Below are 21,611 nucleotides of genomic sequence, written 5' to 3' on the forward strand. Positions count from 1 at the left end.
AAAAGCATTCTTTAGTTCATGGCTGTATAAAACCAGAAGGTAGGTTAAATTTGGCCCATTGCTTAGCACAGTGCCTGGCATATAGTAATTTAACTTATTGCCTGACTTACTGGCCCATGGGCTTTAGTGTGCCAACCACTGTTTTACAAATCAGTAAGCATTTATTCAGCATCTACTTTACCAGGAACTATATTTGGTGCTGGTTTTATATAGACAGTCCTTTATTTAAAAACCTTGTAAATGAATATCTGCTACCATCACCCTGATCTGAGCTCATAGTGTGGCAATGTCATGGATGGGAGGAGTTTCCTTATTCTTCCCAGCCAAGTCAGTGATTCAGTAAGCATTTATTAAGTACCTCTTTTTGCCAGATACAAAGAAAGGCAAAAGATAGTCCCTGTCCTAGAGAAGATGAAAAAATTTATTACGGAACACAACATGCAAATAAATATATACAAAAAATTACATACAGGTTAAATAAGAATAATCAATAGAAGGACGGCCTTAGAATTAAGATGAATTGGGTAAGACTTCCTATAGGAAGTGGGGTTTTAGCTGGGACTTGAAGGAACTCAAGGAAGCCAGGAAGTAGAGATGAAGACGGAAATAGCCTTGGGGTGGCTAGGTAGGGCAGTGAATAGAGCACCAGCCTTGGAGTCAGGAAGACTAGAGTTCAAATCCAGCCTCAGACACTTAACACTTACTAGCCTGTGACCTTGAGCAAGTCACTTACCCCCATTTGCTCTGCCTTCTCCCCTCCAAAAAGTGAAAAACAACAACATAAAAGGAGATAGCCAAAGAAAATGGGGGACAGACAGAGAAAATGCTTGCAGCTGAGAATATCTTATTCAAGAAAAACAAGGAGGTTAATGTCATGGAATTTAAGAGGATTTGTTGTGGAGTAAAGTGTAAGAAGACTGGAAAGGTAGGAAAGGTTTACGTTATGAAGGGATTTTAATGCCAAATAGAGAATTTTGTATTTGATCCTGGAGGTAATAGGTAGTCACTGCAGTCTGTTTAATATAGGAGAGAGATGCTCAGACTTGCACTTTAGGATAGGCACTTTGATGACTAAATGGAGGATGTACTGGATTGGAGAGAGACTTTAGGCAGGCAAATGTAGCAGTAGGCTGTTATAATAGTGCAAATATGAGGTGATAATGGCCTGCAGCAGCATGGTGGTAAAATCCGAGGAGAAAAGTGGGTGTGTCTGAGAGATGTTGCAAAGGTACAATCAACAGGCCTTGGCAATGCATTGGATTATGGGGGTAGGGGTGGTGAGAGAGAATGAGAAGTCTAAGATGGCACCTAGGTTTTGAACCTAGGGAACTGGAAGAGTGGTGGTGCCCTTTATGGTAATAGAGAAGTTTGGAAGGAGGCAAAGTTTGGGAGGGAACATAATGAGATCAGTTTTAGACATCTTGAGTTTAATATGCCTACATGTGAGGTCAATAAAGAGGTTAGGGCTGGATAAGTGGATTTGAGAATCGTCAGCATTGAGACAGAGATAATTGAATTTATATGGGAACTGAAGAGATCACCAAGTGAAATAGTATAAAACTGAGAAATGGATCCCTGCAAGTCATACACATATCAAGTTAGAAAACTACAAATGAACATTTTCTATACTGTCTTGTATTTTTATTTATTTTGTTAAATATTTCCCAATTACATTTTAATCTAGTTTACCAGCACACTGAAATGTTGAGAGTTTTACACCTGAGCCCTACTTCCCAAATATTGCTAAACCTCATTCCATGGAATTTTATTCTCTGTTCCCTTTTTTCCTGGTGGAACCAGTTAAAAGAGATGGGAAAGAGCTGAGGAAATAGTTGGCTTCTCACTTCTGGGACTGTATTGGTAGTATCCACATTTCTAGCCTTTACACTTGGACTTAGATCTCATTTTCCCATGTGTTAAAAGCTAACTAGGTTAAACAGTACTATAATTAAACTGCATTGTGAACCAGTCAGACTTTTTTGATTTGATATCATCCTATATGATGATTTTTCTATGGAAAAATATTCTGAGCGCTAAACAACTGACCTTAAAATGAACTTCAGAATCAAGCCACGTTCATAAGTTGGAGATTGCTTTTTAGATCCTAAAACATTAATTATCGTGTCATATGCTTTCTAATTTCTCCAAAAACAAATGCATAGAAATGGTAATAGAAATTTGGGTTATTTTTCAAAATATTCGTTTATTGTCACTGAAATGTTTTTTTTCTTGAACATTCTACATGATAAGAATGAATTTGTTGCTCATAAAAGGAGAGGAAATTGGAATCTGTCACACATTTTTGTTTTTATTGGTAACTCACACATTGTAGAAAGGGCTGTGTAGCAATAGCAAATATTTTAAAAGGGATATTTAAAAATACATTTTTGTAATTCTTTTAGTAGCATTGCTTTGCTATCAGTAAAACTTTCTGGGAAAATGAGGCAATCAGTACTTATTTCTAAATGAAAATGAAATCTGGATAGAAGCTGAAATTAAGTAGACATTCAGATCTTACACTATTGACTTAATCAGTACTTCAGAAGATTTCTGATTTCATCATTTGGAACTCCTTCCACCAACACAAATCACAACTTCTTTATAGTTTAATAAATTATTTTTATGCCTTTCCATGGCCAAAAAATAAATTTTCAGGAATCAGTGACCAATGTTCTGATGATAAGAACTCAGTCAAAATGAATGAAAAATAATTAAAAAAAAATTAGAATATGAAAGTTCAATTTAAATTTTTTAAAAATTGGTATTAACAGTTGTTTTTACCATGATGTCCCAAATTTTACATTGGGCATACTTTGAGAGTAGCCCTAGGTAGGGAACTGAACCAGATGATCTCTGTAAGCCCTCCAGCTCTTGAATTTTTTTTTGCCTTTTTTTTGGGAGGGAAGTTGGAGTTAAATAAATGACTTGCCCAGGGTCACACGGCTAGTTTTTATGTTAAGTGTCTGAGGCCGGATTTGAACGCAGGTCCTCCTGACTCCAGGGCCGGTGCTCTATTCCCTGAACCACCTAGCCTCCCCTCTTGAATTTTTTATAACTATGGATGAAATCATGAAAAGTTAAATGAATGTGGGAATAAGTCTAAAGGAGGACAATTTTTAGGTTAACAAATTTCCAATGTCTTTCTAAATGTTTAAAGTGTATTTGAGCATGAAGTGTTACACGCTTGACCTATTCTGACATTATTTTAATTTCTGTCAGCTCAGTGCTGAAAAAGAACCTTATTTATACTTCTTCCTAAAGCTTGATGTCCCTTCTGGTTCCACAGGGTATTGTGTCTGCTTCATTGGTTATGTAACCCACTGCTGATAAAATTTATCTTTTCTCACTGGATAGATTCTTGGTCTGTTGTAATTTCTAAGATGTAGAAATCATTCATGTTATTTATAACATGATCCATAAGCTCAACAATTTCTTAATTTTTTATATTTTTCTTTCATGACTTGGATCCTTATCTTTGGTCTTTTTCTTTTCAGTGTAGTATAATAAATAGAGGCAAGAATAGTAACTTAGGTCATTGACTTTCATTGCTCATTGTCAGGTATTAGATTACAAATGCATAATGATATCAAGATAAATTATTCACTGCCTCAAAATCTACATTCAGTAACTGATTTTAAAAATACAGGGAGAGGCTCTTTAGGGAAGATTTGGCTTCATCAGGAAATGAACACAAAATAATAGCTACAGAAAGCCTGAACAGGACAGTTGAAATGGCCTATAAGAAGTATTTTAATGGTCAATTCCTGATTGTATGGGGATACTCCCTCTAATAATGCAGATCTTCAACCACCCATACCATCTTGTCTTGTGTGTTTTTTGTCCCTGTCGTCCTATAAACCCTCCACAAAACATATACTGAAGAAATTGAAGGCCTGCCTTTGCAGCTTTTAATATTCCATGGGAATCAGTTCAGCTTTCAGGATGTTAGACTATTATTCTTCACTTTTATTATATGACCAGCCTCATCCTTTTCTGATTATAAACTTATTAGATGATATATTTAATGCTGCTTCTAGTGCATAAGTTATCATTATTAATTTTCTCTAGCCTAGTTATGCTTATCATGTGTCTTTCTATTGTACTTTGGTTCGCTTGCAATTTTGATCCTTCAGAGATTGTGAAGTTTTATGATCTGCATCTATGTAGCATCACCAGAAGGATATTGATGTTAAGAAGAATTTAAAAAAATGTTTTTTGGTGAAACAACTTGGGATCATAGAAAGCAGTATATAATTTTCCAAATGCAGTTGAGTTTGCTCTCTCCATTTAATTCTGGATGCTGTTTGAATCATGACTCTACCACTGCTTACTAACTTGAGAAAACATAGGCCTTTGGGTCTTAAGTTTCCTCAACAGTAAAATAAAGAGGAGTGGGTGAACTAGGAGATCTGTAAGGTATCTTCTAGCTCTAAATTCGTGATCCTGTGATTCTTGTTTTTGAATAGAAGATGAGTATTATTTTAAGGCCTTATAATTATGTCATATAATTATATATTTGAGAAGATAGTGAATATATGAAAGAATTAGTAATTTATTCCCCTGGCCTATCCTACACGATTCTTATGGAATATAGAATCAGAAGGAATTAACTTCAAGAATAGCAATTAGAGATTCAGAGTAGCAGGTCCTGATAATAGGTTGAGACTGATTTACAAGAGAGTTAGGTTTCTGAATCTCTTTCTCTAAAGATACGAGAGTTATCTTGGGAGACAGGAGTGGTAGGTGGTGGTCGGTGGAGGGGACTTGCCATATATCCAGGTGAAAGAGTAGGTGACCTCTCCAAGTCTTTTATACTTCTTTTTTTTTGGAAGAGGGAAAAAAGCAGGGCAATTGGGGTTAAGTGACTTGCCCAAGGTCATACGACTAGTTTTGTGTTAAGTATCTGAGGCCGGATTCCAGAGCTGGTGCTCTTTTTACTGTGCCACCTAGCCGCCCCCTGTCTTTTATACTTATTGAGTCAATATTCATTTTTTAACAAATACTCTGTTTATATTTAGGTACCCAGAGGTCTTCCTTACTTCTCTGTGGATTTTGGTCTTCAAGGAGGCTTTGCCCATGTTATCGAAGACCAGCAGAAGTTTCCTCATTATTTTGGAAAGGTATGAACATACTTACAAACTAATAATATTCCAGTAATTTGCACTTCAGTAGTACCTTTTTAAAAGGTATTTCAGCCTGTTATACTTATTGTGTAACAGAGATGGAGATAAGTGTGCCTTTTCTGACTTGAAAATAGAATAGCTAAATTCTACTTACTTAATTCTGTCCAATCCTCTTGTATTTAAAGGACCCTTGCATGTCTTTCTCTGTTGTCAGGATTTTCTGGTAAGTTAAGATTCAGAAGCCAAAAGGAAAGATCTCAATGACACACAGACTTGGAACCCAAGCTGCTAGCCTCTTCCTCATTATTGCTGTTTATCTGTCAAGGGCTGATCAATGTGCTTATAGAAGAGACTTTGATACAGTGTGTCAGAACATGTTTGTATATAAGTTATTTTGGTTTTTGGAAAGAGTAGGAAGTGTTTTGTTTATAAAAAATAAAATTTACTAGAAAGACTAAAATTTCCAGTATGATGCAAATCATGGTTTTAGAAGGGATTTTGTAATGGCACCTTATAAAATGCTATGACTATATTTAAAAATAAACCTAATATTATTATATTATATTATATTATTCACCTTTTAGAAAATAAATTAATTTGAAAATGTGGCTGCCAAACCAAGTTATTTGGTTTATTTAAACACATGTTGATTAATGTTAAAAATTTTTTTCTGTAGTTAAAGTTAATTCTGTGTAACAATTACAACAACTCAATGATGCTTTCCCTATCTTGGATCTCTAAAGGACTCCCTTTAGTCTGCTATTAACAGCAACTGTTATTTTTTAATAAACTGAATTGAATATGTAATGTTAGGGGGTTGGCAAGAAACCAGACCTCATCATCATAATTTATTGGTACTTATTGAAATAATAGTTTGGAGATGTAGAGCACTTGTCTTGTAGTCAGAGGCTCCACATTCAAGTCTTGCCTCTGGTATTTGTTATCTGTGTGCCTTGAGCAGATCACAAGTTCCTGGGCCTCAGTTTCCTCATCTGTAAAGTGAGATTCAACTAGATATAACTTTTAAGGTATCTGTGAGCCCATGAATTTGTTCAGTGAATATTGATTAAAATCTGAGTTTGTATACAGAAAAATTCAGTTCACCTTATGTGGTGAGCTGCCTTGTGTATGTGTGCCTTACAATGTCCAGCAACTCAAACTTTTAGCTGCTCTCTTGGAACCTGTTTTTGCCGTCATCCTTCTTTTATCCTGGTTCCTGAATCTCTCTGTGAATTGTTGGCACTGTTGCTCAGGCCAAAACAACAATTCATAGCTTCTGCCCCATCTAGAGTTCATAGGTAGAAGATGCTCACTATTCTGAAGTCCTCCTGAATTGAAAATTCAGAGTTGCTAAATAGAGCACCAGAGGAATTAAAGTTCTCACTTTCATTTTCATTTTATATTTTCTGGGCCTTTCTCTTTTCAAACAATCAACCAGTTATCAAAGATTTCATTAAGTGCTTACCATGTACAAGGCACTGAGCTAAACTCTGAGACTGCAGAGGTCAAAATTAAATGGTTCTTACCCTTATGGAGCTTACATTATAATAGCAGAGATAACATGTGTAAGTACTGTAAGTAAATAATACAGACAAAATAAATACAAATATCCTGGGACTATGAAAGGCTTCATATAGAAGAAAACTGAATCTTGAAGGAAACAAGGAATTCCAAAATGTGAAGATGATGAGAGTTCAAGCATGGTTAGTGCAAAGACACAGAGATGGGATGAGAGAGAGTATGAATATGTGAATGGATGAGTGAATGAGTGAATGAAAAAGGATTTATTAAATACTGTGTAAGACACTATGCTAAATGCATAAGATACAGGTAGAAAAGTACCAACAGATGCTGCTTCTAAGTAGCTAATAGCATTCCAGGTGTGGGAGACAGCCGGAGAAAAGACCCAGACCCAAGAGATAGAGTTGAAGTGAATAACAGAGGCCAGTGTCACTAGATCAGAAGTACATGGGTGGGGTATAAGATATAAGAAGACTGGAAAAATGGGGAAGGGAGATTGGTTATGAAGGATTTTGAATGCCAAATAGGGAGTTTTATGTCTGGTCCTTAAAGTGATAGGGAGCTACTCGAGTTTATTGAGTATGGAAGTTACATGGTTACACATGTGCTTTAGGTAAGTCACTGGTGACTGAATAGAGAAAGTACTGGAATGGGTAGAGACTTGTGGTAGGCAAAGCACAACATTGATATTGCAGTATTCCAGGCATGAGGAGATGATGGCCTGCACTAGGGTGCTGGCTGTATCAGATAAGAGAAGAGGGCATATTTGAGAGATGTTAAGGTAAAATCTATAGGCCTTAGCAACATTGGATGGGGAAAGGGACAGTGTGTGAGAGATAGTGAGAAGATGAGGATGCTGTCCCCATTGTTTGCTAGAGCTTGCTAACAAGGAGTGAAATGGAAAAATGATTCTCAACAAGACAGGAGGAGAAATAAAGGGCTTAGAGAAAATCACAGGGCCTATTGAATCAAGTAGACTATAATTGGAACTTTTTATTTGCCTTGCTATGTAGACATTGTTTTAGCATAGAAGACCACAACTTTTTGTTCATTCTTTGCACAAATAATAAAGTTTTGTTTCTATTTTCAATTAAATCAGGAAATTATTGGTGGTATGCTGGATGCTGAACCAAGACTTTGGAGGAAGGGAATCCGAGAGAACTTTGATAACCAGAGGAAAAAAGTGCTGCAGTTTGCTCAGTGGTGGAAACCATATGACTTTACTAAAAGCAAATGACTGTGTGAAGAATGAGTTTTAATTCATCAGAACTTTTTCAGTCCCTCCAGTGCCACTGCCATTTTCTCTTGACTCTCAAACTGAAATGATCAACATGGTCACATGTTGTCACAAATGGTCACAAAGAGGCAGGATAATATTAGCAGACCTAGAGATGTGAGATGGCAGGGATTGTTAGCTACCACCAGTGATTGTCAACTGCTGCCTAACATCACTGAGTTCTGTAGTTTCTTCACCCCCTGATTGTGAGAACTTTCCTATATTGATCAAAGAGAAAGACTGAGTTTATCGAGAAACCAGCCTACTGCCTATACTTTGTCCTGATAAGGACATGTCATTGTCTTAGTGAGTGCATTGTCATATCACCCTTGTTATCGTATTTTAGAAGTAACTTCTGAAGGAAGCAAATTACTGATCTAAAGAGGACGCTGGTGTTCCTGATCCCAAGTCACCATCATCCCTCTCTCATTTGGAGTGGTAACTGCAGTTTTGATGTAAAGGAAAAGGTAGCTCTAATTTTAAACTGGTAACACATAATGTCACAGTGTATATAACTAAGAAGAAAAGTGTCTCCAAATGTACAAGTGAAAAATTAAAGGTTGATAATGGAAGAAAAAATCAGCTACATTTGTGTTAAATAAATTCAAAGTTATTTTTAATTCTGAATTTTTTTGCAAACAATATATTATGATTCATTATCTTTTGATCTGAGTACTGTCAGAAATTGGGGCACTAGATAGCACAGAATTTAATCTGGAGATAAATGTTAGTTTACTTAACAAGAGTTTCTGCAAATCTTTAAAGGAGAAAACCCCAAATGTAAAGAACATCTGATATCATCCTACTTATCAAAACTGCTTCACTTCAACAAACACTTATTAAAAGTCTCCTGTGTATGAGGCATTGTAGATAAAGCTCAGTCCATGCTCTTGGGGTATTTAGAATATAATAGAGAAAACTGGTTGTTGTCCCTTGTTCTTGAAGAGGACCAAAATGACATCACTATGCTAGAATTAAGTTACAGTGTGTCTGACTGTGACTGATCAGACCAATATGAGCTTGGAGTACTTTACCACAGGTCAGGCACAGATAGTCCGTGTGAACATTTGGGGTGGATTCTCTAAATTTGTGCATCATATTTCCTTTGAGCTACTTCAATTCTGCTTTGCTCATAGAGCACAGCACCTTCTCTGATGAGAGCATCCCATGTTGAGCAGTCCTGTGCCAGTGTCTCTCATATGTTACACAATCAATTCCAAAGTTCTTAAGAGAGACTTTGAGAGTGGCCTTGTATTTCTTCTTCTGACCATCATGTAAGCACTTGCCCTGTGTGAGTTATTCATAAAATAATCTTTTTGGCAAGCATTTGGTATGCATTTGAACAGCATGTCCAACCCATTGGAATTGTGCTTTCTGCAGTAGAGTTTGAATGTTTGGCAGTTTAGTTCAAGAAAGGACATCAGTCTGGTGTCTTATCCTGCTAGGTGATCTTCAGAATCTTCCTAAGACAATTCAAATGGAAGTGACTTCAGTGAGGATCAGTATAACATCAAGGTCACCTCCTATACTGATGGTAAATTTTTCAACTTGAAAAGGCTACATAAGCCAAGACCAAAGTGGAAGCAGTGTTGGCACATGATTTTCTGTTTGTCGACAGTTGTGCCCTCTATGCAGCCTCTGAAGCTGAGATGCAGCAAATTATGGATCAGTTCTCTGCTGCTTGTGCTAATTTTGTCCTAACAGTTAACACCAAGAAAACATAGGTGCTCCATCAGCCAGCACTACACCATCCATACGTGGAACCATCAGTTACCGCAAATGGAGAAGTTTTGAATGCTGTGGATAAAAGTTCATTTATCTTAGTAGTGTACTTTCCAGGGATATACACATTGATAATGAGCATGCCAGAGCTAGCTCAGTGTTTAGGAGGTTCCAAACAAATGTGTGGGAGAGAGGAGGTATTAGACTGACTACCAAACTGAAGATCTACAGAGCCTTTGTGCTGATCTCATTGTTGTGTGCCTGTGAAACTTGGACAGTATACCAGGGCCATGCCAGGAAACTAATAGAGAAAGTATAGAGAAAGTACACATATACAATAAAGAAGTTGATGTAAAGCAGAGGTGTAGACATAGACTCTGAACAGTTTGGAGGGAGTGATTCCCTACAACTGGAAATGAAAGGAGGAATGGAAAACTTAGGAGAGGAGGATCATTTAAACTAGGCATTGATAGGAAGGAAGGAACTCAGCAGCTAGAGATGAAACTAAAGGGGCAGGAATGGGAATATACATTCCAACTATGAAGGTTGGTATGGGTAAGAACAGGAGAGAAAAGGAAAAATTGAATAGTTGAGATGTGTTCTTGGTGTTGTATAAGGCAGGGGGCTTCTATAGGAAACATTCAAACAAAGTTAATGATTCAATTCCATTCAAACCTTTAATTCTCAACTGCAAGGACCCTGGAAATACAAATACAGATGGACCGCCTCAAGAAGCTTACATTGTGTGGGAGAAAATACAACATAGAACAAAATTGATAGAGAATTTTGTACCGAGTTGATATAACTATTATAGTATCACATTGATTCATACCAAAGAGTAAATAGTGCCCTGCTTTGTCATTTGGTATTAATATAAAAGCCTTTCTTTACTTTTTTCTTTGTTTCTAAAACTTAAAATTCAGTCAGGAATTTTTTATTTGTCACATATTTGAAGATAAATTGAATTAAGGGTTTTAAAAAGTGCCAGACGTGGAGTCAGGAAAAACTTGCATTGTAATATTCTTGTAGATACTGGATTTTTAAAAAAAACATTCATTTTATTTTTAATTTGTGGTATAAAACAAGCATTTCCATAACATATGGTACGAGAAAAATGTGATTGCCCATGGAACAACAAACATGTATAACTTGCTCTTTCTTTTAAATATATAATAAAATTATCCTGTAAATTTTTTCCTCTTTTTCTCTTCCGCTCTCTCTGCCCTAGAGAGGGCTACCCTTAGACACAAATATGTGCATGTGTGTGTGTATACATACATGTACATACACATGTATGTATACACATACATATACACATATATGTATATATGATTATTCTGTGCTAACTTCTATTAGTTCTTTCTCTGCATGCAAATAACATCTTTCTGTATATGTCCTTTATAGTTAATTTGGATATTCATAAGAGTTGAAATGACTTATTCACTCTGTTCTCAAAACAATATCGCTGTTACTATATACTATGTTCTCTTGGTCCTGCTCATTTCACTCTTCATTATTTCGTGCAAGTCTTTCCATGTTTTTATAAGGTCATTGAACTCATTATTTCGTATAGCACAGTAGTATTCCATCACAATCGTATACCACTTGTTTAGCCATTCCCCAATTGATAGGCATCCCTGCAATTTCCAGTTCTTTGCCACCACAAGGAGAGCTGCTATAAACATTTTAGAATACATAGGTTCTTTTACTTTTCCCCTAATCGTCTTTGGAAATAGACCTAGATAGATACTGTGTTAAAATGGATAAAGCACATTATCTCTCTGAGCCTGTTGCCTCATTCATTAAATGGGGTTAATAATACCTGAACTACTTACCTGACAGGACTGTGAAACTCAAAATGAGAAAAAGAATATAAAGCACTTTGCAAAGCTTATAGTATTATACAAAAGTCAGCTGTTATTATTATTCCCATTTCAAAGCACTTTCAGGTAATGACATTCCCTCTAGAAATGTGAGCATAACCCTTAGTCAATTTTCAGAGCAAATACTAATGGTTGAAAGGATAATCTAATATGAAATGTGTTATGAGCTAATTATAATTTTAATGACCCTCCTAGGTGAAATATTTACATAATATTTAGGTGATTGACATACATAGCTTCTCCAAAGCATAAAGACTGAATTATATTTACAGTTGATACAATGACTTGCCCAAAGTCACGGGGCTAGTAACTGTGTCAAGCGTCTGAGGTCACATTTGAACTCAAGTCCTCATGACCCCAGGGCCAGTGCTCTATTCACTGTGCCACCTAGCTGCTCTGAAACATTAATTTCAACACATTTATTTAGCATCTTATTGTGAAGAGCACTGAGGTGTTGGGGGAGAAACAAGATTTAGACAAGAACTAAATATAGACCTTCCAATCTAATAGTTGCATGATATAGGACATAATTTTCATACAAAGTAACACGTACATGCATTGTATACCAAAACAAAGGGCTTTTTGAGTTTTGGGGAGGTTAGGAGGGAAAAATGATTCCCAAGCTTGGGAAACATGGCATAAATGACAAATAAATATATTTCTGACATAATATCTGGTTTGAGAGATCTACTCTGGTGCTGGGTATTCCTTCCCCTGTAATTTTAAGATTTCAGTATCCCTCTTTATTCCAATGGACCAGGAACTATTAACAGATGCAAAATTAAAGAGGGTTCTTAGGTTCATAGTGCTGGGAACTATTTGTGGATTCCTTTGGGGACATACACAAAATATTCTTTATCATCCATTTTTATTTCTTCAGATAGTTCAATAATGCCTTCCACATTCAGAAACATAAAGAATTGATTATTCATGTAAATGCCTTCTAGATTAAGATGCTGCATAAAGTATATAAAATAGTTTTATAAGCCTAAACAAAACACAATTTGGAAGGTAAATGAGAAAATGTTCAGTTGTGAGGGGAACTTGGTAGCCAGCCCCTTCAACTCATACCTAAGAAAGGATTCTTTTTACAGTAGGCCTGCTCAGCCTGCTGCACATGTATCACAGGTTGTGCAGGCCTACTTTACAGCATACCTGGACTAGTGGTCATTCAGCTTTTGCTTGAAAAAATCTAATTGGGAGAACATCGTTTCATTGCTAATCTTTTCTTTACCCTGAGCCTGGATTTATCTCTTTACAGTCCCTAGTACAGCTCTATCTGTTGCTCCTAGTTTTAATCTCTGGGGTTGAACAGAACAAAGTTAATCTCTTTTCCACATTATACACACACACGCACACACATATACATATATATATATATGCAGATAGCTAACAAAGTTAATCTCTTTTCCACATTATACACATACACACACATATACATATACATATATATATATATATATGCAGATAGCTATTATGTATCTCTTCTACTCCTAGAATGTTCTTTCTCTAAGCTATATGAGTCAATACAGGTAAAACACTTCACACTTTAAAATGCTATAGAAATTGGTAGCTATTATTATAATTAAATATCTCTGCTTTCTTCCTATAGCACCAACTCATGACCCTTCTCCATCCTGGTTAGCCTTCACCCAAACATGCCAGTTTGTTAATATCCTACCTAAAATGTGGCACTGGATTCAATAATATATCTCAGATGTCATCTGTTGAGGATACAAGACTTGCTTTTTTTTCCTGCATGTTATGCCTCTCATTGCATCCTAAGATTGTATTGGCATCCTTGGTTTCCATATCACATTATTGATTAATATTGAGTTTTTTATGTATTTATTATCCTTTTTAGAGTTTAATTTCTCAGGATCCATGGTCATGGCAAAGTCTAGTTTCCAGGTGTTAGAAAATAAATCCCACAATAGCCCCAAGGATCCTAGATAGTAATTCCTGGAATCGTAGTGGTAGACAGTCCTACTGAGACTATGCAGTGAGATATAGGGGTGACATAAGTAATATTTACTGCATTTGTGCTGAATGATGATACTGCTAACAACCTGTGAGCTTAAGGTTGGCAAGATGCCTTCATTGTCTGTTGCCCTATAAAGCAAGTGGACAGTGGTCAGTGAGTGGGGAACCCACGATACGTGTACCTGCGTCAACTGGCCCCCATTAAGGCTGAAGTGGATGTAGGGGAGTGAGTACACAAGCTGGAATGCCGTGCCTGTATTGATTGACCCCATTGAGTTGGGGTAGGTGCTCCCCCTTCTTGTTGGCCCCTGTGAGAAGTGTGAATAGGGAATACTCTAGGAGTTGGTGCTTTCATCATCAGCAACTCCCTTTTCAGAAGACTAGACTAGAATAAAGGAAAATTAGTAACCACTCCTAAGCTGTCTTCCTGTCCTTATCTGACCAGATCAAAAGTGAACCTGTTAGATGTGGGAGTCCCAAACTCCAATGACTCATGTGTGTTATCTGTGAAACAAGCTTGTAATACCCTAGATCTTTTTCATAACAACAGATGTCTCTTGAAGCTTCTTCCATCTTACACAGGGTGTCCCAAAAGTCTCAGTGCAGTTTTAAGCTTCAATAACCTCAGATATATAAGTGCTATGATCTCATTAAAAAAATACTTGAAATGTTGATTAGCTAAATTTTAAAATATTGACAAGGCTCATTAAAATTCAGCATAATTGTTTGTCTTGTGCTACACTTCATTTTGGTCAATTTTCAAACTGCAAAAACTCTCATCAGCTTCTACCCAGTGACTGAAAGGATTGCATTTGTAATCTTAGCCTTAAGATCAAACAAACAACTAGGTTTTGATGTATACAAAATTATGATCACAAGAAAAAGGCTAATGGTGATTGATCAGGTGACTAATGTGGATAAGCAAGGGGACATCCTCTACCAGTCCACCAGTCTGGGAAAGCATCATCCAGAAACTGTGCTACATGCAAAGTATAATGAGAAGGTACCTCATCTTATTGAAATTAAAAATTTGTTATTCAAAATTCACAAAGTCAAAAAAGGTGTAAAAAAATTTAAATGGTAAAAAGTCAAATGATGGCTTTCCTATGTATGTAGTATTCTTTTGAAGTTATTAAAGCTTAAAACTGCACTAAGAATTTTCAGACACCCTGCACTCATGAAATTGATTTTTTTGAACCTAGATATGAGACTTGATATTTATACTTTTAAAATTTCTTATTAGATTCAGCCCAATGTTAGAATTTTTAAAAATCCTGTGCTCTAGTGAGTTAGATATTTCTCCCAGATTTTGTGTAAGTGGCAAATTGGATTAGCACGCCAGCTATGTCTTTATCTGAGATTTCGATGAGAATGTTAAACATTACTACAGTGTCAAGCATAAGAAACTACCTTTCAGATCGTCTGGTCACTTCTGTGTATTTGTATTCTTAATTAGTTGTTCTTTCTTTTGTTTCTTTAGTAAGATTCTCCACCATGGATTCATGTTTTTCTATTTTCAAATATTTCTGCTATGCAGGCTATAAATTCTGCTTTTGTTTTTCTCTCTTAAATTGTTTAGGAATAGCTTGTTATTCCATGCTCACATGGGAATCCACAAGGTCCACTGCCTCTCATCTGGTGCCGATTCATTTTCCTTGGCCTTGCAATATTTATCCAAATATGTTTGGGTTCATTTAGATGTCCTGGAGACTAACTACCCTTCTGTTATTAATATATTCTCTGTTGATTTATCAACTTATACTTTAGGTTTTAAACTAAGTTTTTTTTTTTTTTTACTCCTGAGATCTTTGGGTAATTTGGCATTCTCATTAAAGACTTGGATAAAGACAGCTGGCATGCTGACCCAATTGAGTTCTTTTGCTTGTTGCCACACAATTATGGTTTGAGTACAGCAAGGGAATTGAGCGGATTCCAGAATATGGTCACATTGTGCAGCTCTGCTTGACTGTGGGGGTTTGGTGGGGGGAGGAATTAAATTGGGAATTATGGACTAGCCTTTTCTGCTGTTTATTCATTGGGTTTTCTTTTAAGAGTTCTTGGTGCTTTTGCCCAAGAAGGCAGCTTCAATTGTTTTACCTCTTGTGCATAATTCTGAATGCTTGTAGTATTTTTTCCTTTGATCTGGAAACTCTGGAATTTGGCTATGACATTACTGGGAATTTTTAGTTTGCAGTTGCTTTCAGGAGGTGACTGGTAGATTTGTTTTCTTTTCCCTTTGCTCTCTGGTTCTAATCAATCTGTTCATTTTTCCATTATGATTTCTCAAAATGTGGCATGCAACTCTTGTTTTTTCATAGTTTTCAGGAAGTGCAATAATTATTAAAATATCTCTTTGTTTTCCATGTTACTTTATTTTGTAGTAGATATATTTCTATTTTTTCCCAATCTTTAGACTTTATTCTAATATTTTGTGTAGTCTTACAGAATTATTCAGTTCTGCTTACTCCATACTATCTTTTTAGAATCTACTTTCTGGATAAAGTTTTCCATCTTTTCTAAGCTATTTGCTTTCCAATTTTTAATCTAGGCTCTAATTTCCCTTTTTAGTCTTACTTAATGCTTTATTTTTGTTAGCTGCTATTATGATTATTGTGGTTAACCTAATTTTCTCTCTGAGGCTTGCTCTGCTTTCAGTATTGTAGGAACACCCTCTTTTCCTGCTTTTACTTTGAGATATTCATAACCTACCATATTTCTTTATTGTAATTGGTTACTTCTGTTTTTTATGTCTTTTTCACCCATTTATGCAATTTAATTTTGTGTTTTTGGCCAATCATCGTTGGACTGTTGGCTGAATTGGAAGGACTTTAGTTTGGTCCTGCCCCCTCTGTAATCTGAGGACCGCTGCCAGTCTGGATGAGGTGGCTCATGTTAGGCCACATTCTCTGCTCAAACTTTGTTTTTTTTTTTTTTTTCCTGTTTCCTGGTGGTCCATTCAGGTGTCAGTAGGTATCAGTAGGCTACTTTTTCTTCCTTGCAAGATCCTCATTCAGGTATTGGTTCAGTTCCACACTATAGCCCTTTAATTCTCCAGTGGGACACTGACAATTGAGTGGTCACAACTCTCCTGGTGTCGGCACCTAAATGCTGTGGCTCTCAGTGCACTGTGCAATGAACACATGACTAGGCCTTGTTTCACTAAGCAATGACCTTTTGGGCCTGGTTTTTGTTCTGCTTCTGTTTTGACACTCCAGGGCATGAATCTGGTGTCAGACACCAGATTAGATCTAATACTTCTGTTTAGAATCTCAGTTAACTTTAGGCCTTTTTTTGCAGATGTTTGCCCTATTACCTATCCTTTCCTCGCTTGCCTTTGATCCCAGAGTTACCAGAGTTTACACTGGTTTTCTTGATATGACCCTCCCTCCACTTCCAATGCTTTGAAATTTATATGAAACTTATATGAGCTGACATTCCTTCAATATTTAATGCTTTTGTCTTAATTGGACATCTCAACTCACTCATTTTTACAGATGAGGAAATGAACCCAGAGATTGCTTCTTCATAGATAGTAAGAAGTAGAATTGAGATTTGAGCTCAGATTTTCTTGAGTCCAAATTCAGGACTCTCTTCACTCTCTCCAACATGAATGTATCACAAAAATCTAATTATTTAGGTTATCACCTGCCTTTTTGTCATCCTTTGAGTTACCTGCAATTTTGATTCTTCAAAAATTCCCATGTTCTATTATTAGCAGCCATATAGCATTCCTGGGAGAATATCAGTATTTAAAATATTGGTTTTTGTAGCATTGAGGAACTTGAGATTTTTGAGAGTACTTCACAATTTCCAATTTATTCTCCCATTTGATTATATCCTTAGCTTATTATTTAACAATACCTATCAAAGATACAGCTATAGATAGATTAACTTAGTTGGTAAGTAGTATCCACTTACCATATATATGGCATATGTATATAATTCATCCATTTAATTTTTACTGTATGGATTATTAGGCCCATTTCTTTTCCATGACCATTGATGTAATTGAGAAGGCCATGAATCATTCCAGAGCTTGATATATAATGTCATCTTCACATGAGAGCATTAGAAGAATCTTGCAATTTATATCCCTCATTCATTTGGACTTTGTATATCTTCTATGAGATTTGTGAATACCTTTCATGTATATGTTTCTCTGATCTTATACCTTTTACATATAAATTTTACCTTCCTTAATATTGAGTGAATTAATTCATTAAAATATTCATTTACTGTCTACTGTGGGCAAAGTATTAACTAAGCATTGGGGATACAATTAGAAAAGCAACATGGGTTCCTGCTGTCACAGATCTTATATTCTAACAGGGAGTGACAACACACAGGGGGTTTCTTTTAGCAGCAGGTTAGATGGAAAGATCCCAGGATTTTTAGTGTGCAGGCAAAGCAAAAAACAATGATTTTTTAATAAATGTCATTTACACTGATAAGACCATATTCATCTTTGATATTGAACCATTTGATGGGGGCCAAGGATTTTGGTGGCGAGAACTTTGTTTTTCAGGTCTTCAGTTGATGGGACTACTGGGGAGGCAAGGGCTTTAGAAAAAATTACCAGGTGACATTTCCATAATAGGAGATCTTCCCTGGATGTTAATTTCAGGAGTGGAGTTAAAAGCAGGGTGGTGGTTGGGTAGGTGGGAGGAACTGCTATTTCTGAGTCTCAGGCTTATCTTCCCACCCATGACAACTAATTAGAGGCTAGTAATAATCTATTTTTTAAAATTACCTTTTCTAGGATTTTCCAAAGGAGTGAAATCAAGCTTATTTGGCCTACATCAACAAACATAGCAGTTTCTTGGATTCTGTGTACAGTCAGTTTTGCTCAATGCTTGTTTTGAAAATGTGAATTGGTTCTAACATGATTTGAGCATAACACAAATTTTGTGTGTGCTTATGCTCAATTTTGTTGGTTAACACAGAAAATTGAACCACTTCACAATAACTCACAAACTGAAAGCTTTCCAATGCCCACTCCACAAACAAATTTTTTTTTACTGGCAGCTGCCAGCCTGGGACCTGTGTGAGCCAGGTTGCAAGCTGAGTAGCAGCATGAGGACAAGAACAACCCTATTATTTCTTGTAGTATTTTTGTATTTCTTGACTATTTAACATATATAAATCTGTGTTACCACTTTATCATATTTATGTGTTATTGATGAAGTTTTTAATATTGTGCTCCTAATCCCATTCCCATTGGCCCTGTAGTTTTTATTGTATAATTTTGCATAGCACTGTGATTTTTAGAAAGACATAAGTTTAGTTATGGCAGAACTTACTTTTCCTCTCATTCAGTTGTGGCTGTGAAGATGTCCAGTATAATCATTGGTGAAAACCTACCCGTTCTTTTCTCATATTCATCAAGGATACTGTTGATTTATTAATAAACCATTTTCATAATTTTTTCAGAGAGATGAAAAAGTAGTCCTAAGGGTCCAAAGTGGTTACTAAAGTAATAAAAAAGACATTAGAGCGAATGAAGTTGGTAAAAGCATTTAGAGCTGACCAAATATATACAGAGAAAGTAGTGCTAGAGGTATGAGAATTTTAAAGGTAATAAAGGCCAATTTTCAGGATAAAGGCATGGTGTTCAAAAAGGTTTGAGAGCTATAATTTCTGGGTAATATAACCATTTTATTAAAAACACCAGCATTTTAGACCAAAGACCATCATGGCAGGCTCACACTTATATGCTGTTGGAAGAGGGGTGTTCCAAGGGTGGCAATGAATACTACAATGAGGGGCTGAACCTATTCAAATGGATTTTGATTATGTCATTTGCTTCTAAGTTACCCTCAGCCTTTGGCAATCTATTAAAAAAATTTATCCCCATCCAAGCTTGAGTAGAGCACAATGGCTTCCCCACCTGGATGGGGTTTGGATAGAGGAGATGGTTAGCTCAACCTTCAGAGACTGAGGCCTTGAAATGAGGATAAAAGAAAAAAGGGGACGTCTGAATCTCCCCAAATAATTGGTAATTAATAATCATTTCTTTGGAAGGAAAAGATTCTCCCCAAAATTTGAAACAATGACAAAAAAAGGACAAAAAAGATCATGTTGAATTTCCCTGGTGGATTAGTCATCAAATACAAATAGTTCTGACAAAGTTTTCCAAACTATAAACAACTATATGAAAGATTGCTCCATGTCACAAAGGAGAAATGAGAATCAAGACATTTCTGAGATTCCATGTCATCCCCAGAGAATTGACAAAAGTGAGTGAGAGAAGTGAAAACTTCTCAGACTATACTCTAAAATCTAGTAAGGCTTTTCACGGGAAACAGGCCCAGAAAGCCATCTCTTACAAAAAGAATGAGAAATCAGTGTAGAACATTCTACACATTGTCAGATTCAATTGATGTGGTTAGTTCCACATCAATTTCTTTTCCTTTTCTTATTCTATCTTAAATAAGGGGAAGAATATATTCAGAAATGAAAATTAAGCAAAAATGAGATATAAATGACTCTTTTTTTAAAGGAAAGGTAAGATCATTTTTTCCTATCTTTTCCAGGGCCAACTTCAGTCATTATAATTACATAGACTTTCCTTTTGTCCTTTTTTTTTAAGCTATAAACTTATAATATCTGATTTGGCTATTTGGAGTTATATTGACATTTGGGTCTTTGCAGAACAAAAATTTGTAATGGTATAGTAGAAAGAGCATATTTGGAATCAGAGAACTTGACTTCAAATTCTATGACCTTGGATAGTCAGTTAATTTATTTGGGCCTAATTTCCCTCATATATATAATAAAGGGGTGAGATTAGATAATCTCTGCCCCTTTCAGCTCTTAAATTTTACAATAATAAACCAAATACAGGTAACAAAAAGTTTTTTCAAGAGGCCAACTAATACAGTTTATTCAATTTTAGGTTGCACATTTTTTTTAGGAACCACATTAATGTGACAATCCAAAGATAGTTCCTTCACTTTAGATCTCACATCTGCAGTAATAACCTTTGTATGAAATGTCATGGTCCTCAAATGGGATTGACCTGGCAGTCTCTGCATAGTAGCATTTAACTTTCTCCCTAAATAAAAGATACTATTTTTAAAACACCTTGTGGAGTCTTTGAGAAAGATGACTGAGTGAAAGGTTGAGGTTGTGTGTAAGTCTTATCACCACAAAACAGTAAGAAATATACTGCAGAAATAATAATGACCAGTAATGTTTCAGAAATAATACTAGAACCAAGCTCTTCCTGATTCTGAAGATAGATTCCTTATTCCTGGTTCCTTCCCTTTCTGACCCCATGCTGATAAAGAAATGTCCAGGTGCATCTGGATCTGTGATTCCAATCAATCAATAATCATTTATTAAGTGCCCACTATGTGCCAGGTGCTGTGCATAATAAAATATATGAATATATACAACTTTATATAAATAGTCATATTTATATAATTAGAGGATTTGCTGTAGAGAATTCTCTAGTGAGGAAATTCCTATCTTTGCTAATTGGGAACAGCTTTGCAGTTTAAGGTTTAGAGAGTTGCCTAGAGTATTGAGAGGGCAAATGATTTCTCCATGATTTATATAGCAGAGCTGTGACTTGAAGCCAGCCCTTCTCCTGATGTTGAAGCCTGGCTCACTGTCCTCTAATCCAGACTGCCTCTCACATGACAAGGTAGGAACTAACATGTGTACAGTGCCTAAATGAAAGGGAGTGGTAAAACTTGAGCTCAAAAAACGAAAACCAACAAACAACAACAAACCTTGAAAAGAGAAGTGAAAGTTTAGAACATAAGAAACTTAGTAGATAGAGATAAATGTTTGAAGAGCTGAGAAACCCGAAGTGATGACTCACTATTTATATACTGAAAAGAGAGAAGATAGTTGTAGCTAGGAAATCCCAATGAGTCTCAGATTCATTGAGGGAAGAGAGGAGCTTTAGATCTGGGTGTTCAGAAATACGCTAGGAAAGGAAAAGGTAGGGGAATAAAGGGACCTCGTATTTCTTGAACTTTGGGTGTCATAGGTGAAAGTCATTCAGATTTAGAGGTGGAGGTAAGGGGAAAGAAGGTAACCATTAACCACCCTGATCTGGGTGGGTGGATGAGGGCTTGGAGGTATGAGATAAAA

General features: G+C 36.1%; 1 protein-coding gene across 1 annotated transcript in view; it reads left to right on the plus strand.

The window, feature by feature from the left end:
* CWF19L2 (CWF19 like cell cycle control factor 2) overlaps window positions 1-10,835 on the plus strand; it is a 158,895-nt gene extending 148,060 nt beyond the window's left edge. Inside the window, exons 17-18 of the mRNA XM_069080361.1 lie at window positions 5,019-5,120; window positions 7,744-10,835. Coding sequence (XP_068936462.1) covers window positions 5,019-5,120; window positions 7,744-7,881 — 240 coding nt within the window. The 3' untranslated portion in view covers window positions 7,882-10,835. The remainder of the gene's footprint in view (window positions 1-5,018; window positions 5,121-7,743) is intronic.
* The last annotated feature ends 10,776 nt before the right edge of the window (window positions 10,836-21,611 follow it).

Source organism: Petaurus breviceps, unplaced genomic scaffold (assembly GCF_028583685.1).
Source record: "Petaurus breviceps papuanus isolate PSGF00001 unplaced genomic scaffold, PetGlider_PUasm1.0 91133, whole genome shotgun sequence".
NCBI lineage: Eukaryota > Metazoa > Chordata > Mammalia > Diprotodontia > Petauridae > Petaurus > Petaurus breviceps.